Source organism: Sinocyclocheilus grahami, unplaced genomic scaffold (assembly GCF_001515645.1).
Source record: "Sinocyclocheilus grahami isolate Dianchi unplaced genomic scaffold, SAMN03320097.WGS_v1.1 scaffold5856.1, whole genome shotgun sequence".
NCBI classification, from domain to species: domain Eukaryota; kingdom Metazoa; phylum Chordata; class Actinopteri; order Cypriniformes; family Cyprinidae; genus Sinocyclocheilus; species Sinocyclocheilus grahami.
In genome coordinates, this window is record NW_015510436.1 from 9,390 (window position 1) to 9,914 (window position 525).

The 525-nt window shown below is 39.4% G+C and overlaps 1 protein-coding gene across 1 annotated transcript in view; it reads right to left on the reverse strand.

Moving 5' to 3' along the window:
* LOC107577368 (cGMP-dependent protein kinase 1-like) overlaps window positions 1-330 on the reverse strand; it is an 8,264-nt gene extending 7,934 nt beyond the window's left edge. The window contains exon 1 of the mRNA XM_016263449.1: window positions 231-330. Within this exon, the coding sequence (XP_016118935.1) occupies window positions 231-283 (53 nt within the window). The 5' untranslated portion in view covers window positions 284-330. The remainder of the gene's footprint in view (window positions 1-230) is intronic.
* Between the last annotated feature and the right edge of the window lie 195 nt (window positions 331-525).

The following is a 525-nucleotide window of genomic DNA, read 5'->3' on the forward strand; positions in this document are numbered from 1 at the left end:
GCAATGAATTGCAGAATCTTCCAAGAAACTCGTCTGTTCTGCCTCAGTGTCTTTAAAGTCTTTGATGAATACTTCTTTCAACCAGTTTGGCTCAGGAGCCCAACAATGCAGAATTCTGTCTTTAATATGTAAAATATGCCCCATGCTCTCTTCTCTGGGTGCCATTATGCAAATTAAGATGTCAGATTATAAAGAAAGAGATGCACTTCCATAACAAGACAGCTGCTCACCTTTTCAATAACTCCATGTACTCTGCATGTTTGATGAGTCCTGTCCTCATCATGATGGTTTGGAAACACTGTCTGTCGATGGCCCATAACTTCACACTGGTGACAGCTGAAACACACATCAGAAAACACGCCATCAGTTTGTGCATGCAGTTTCCTAATCATCAACACCCAAAGCTTTTCTTGCCATATGAGCTGATCATGAAATGTTGATATTTTTATTAAATAATTGTGATGAACAATGTACAGTGCACAGCATAAATGAGTACACCCCCTCTGAACCTTAACAAATTCATCA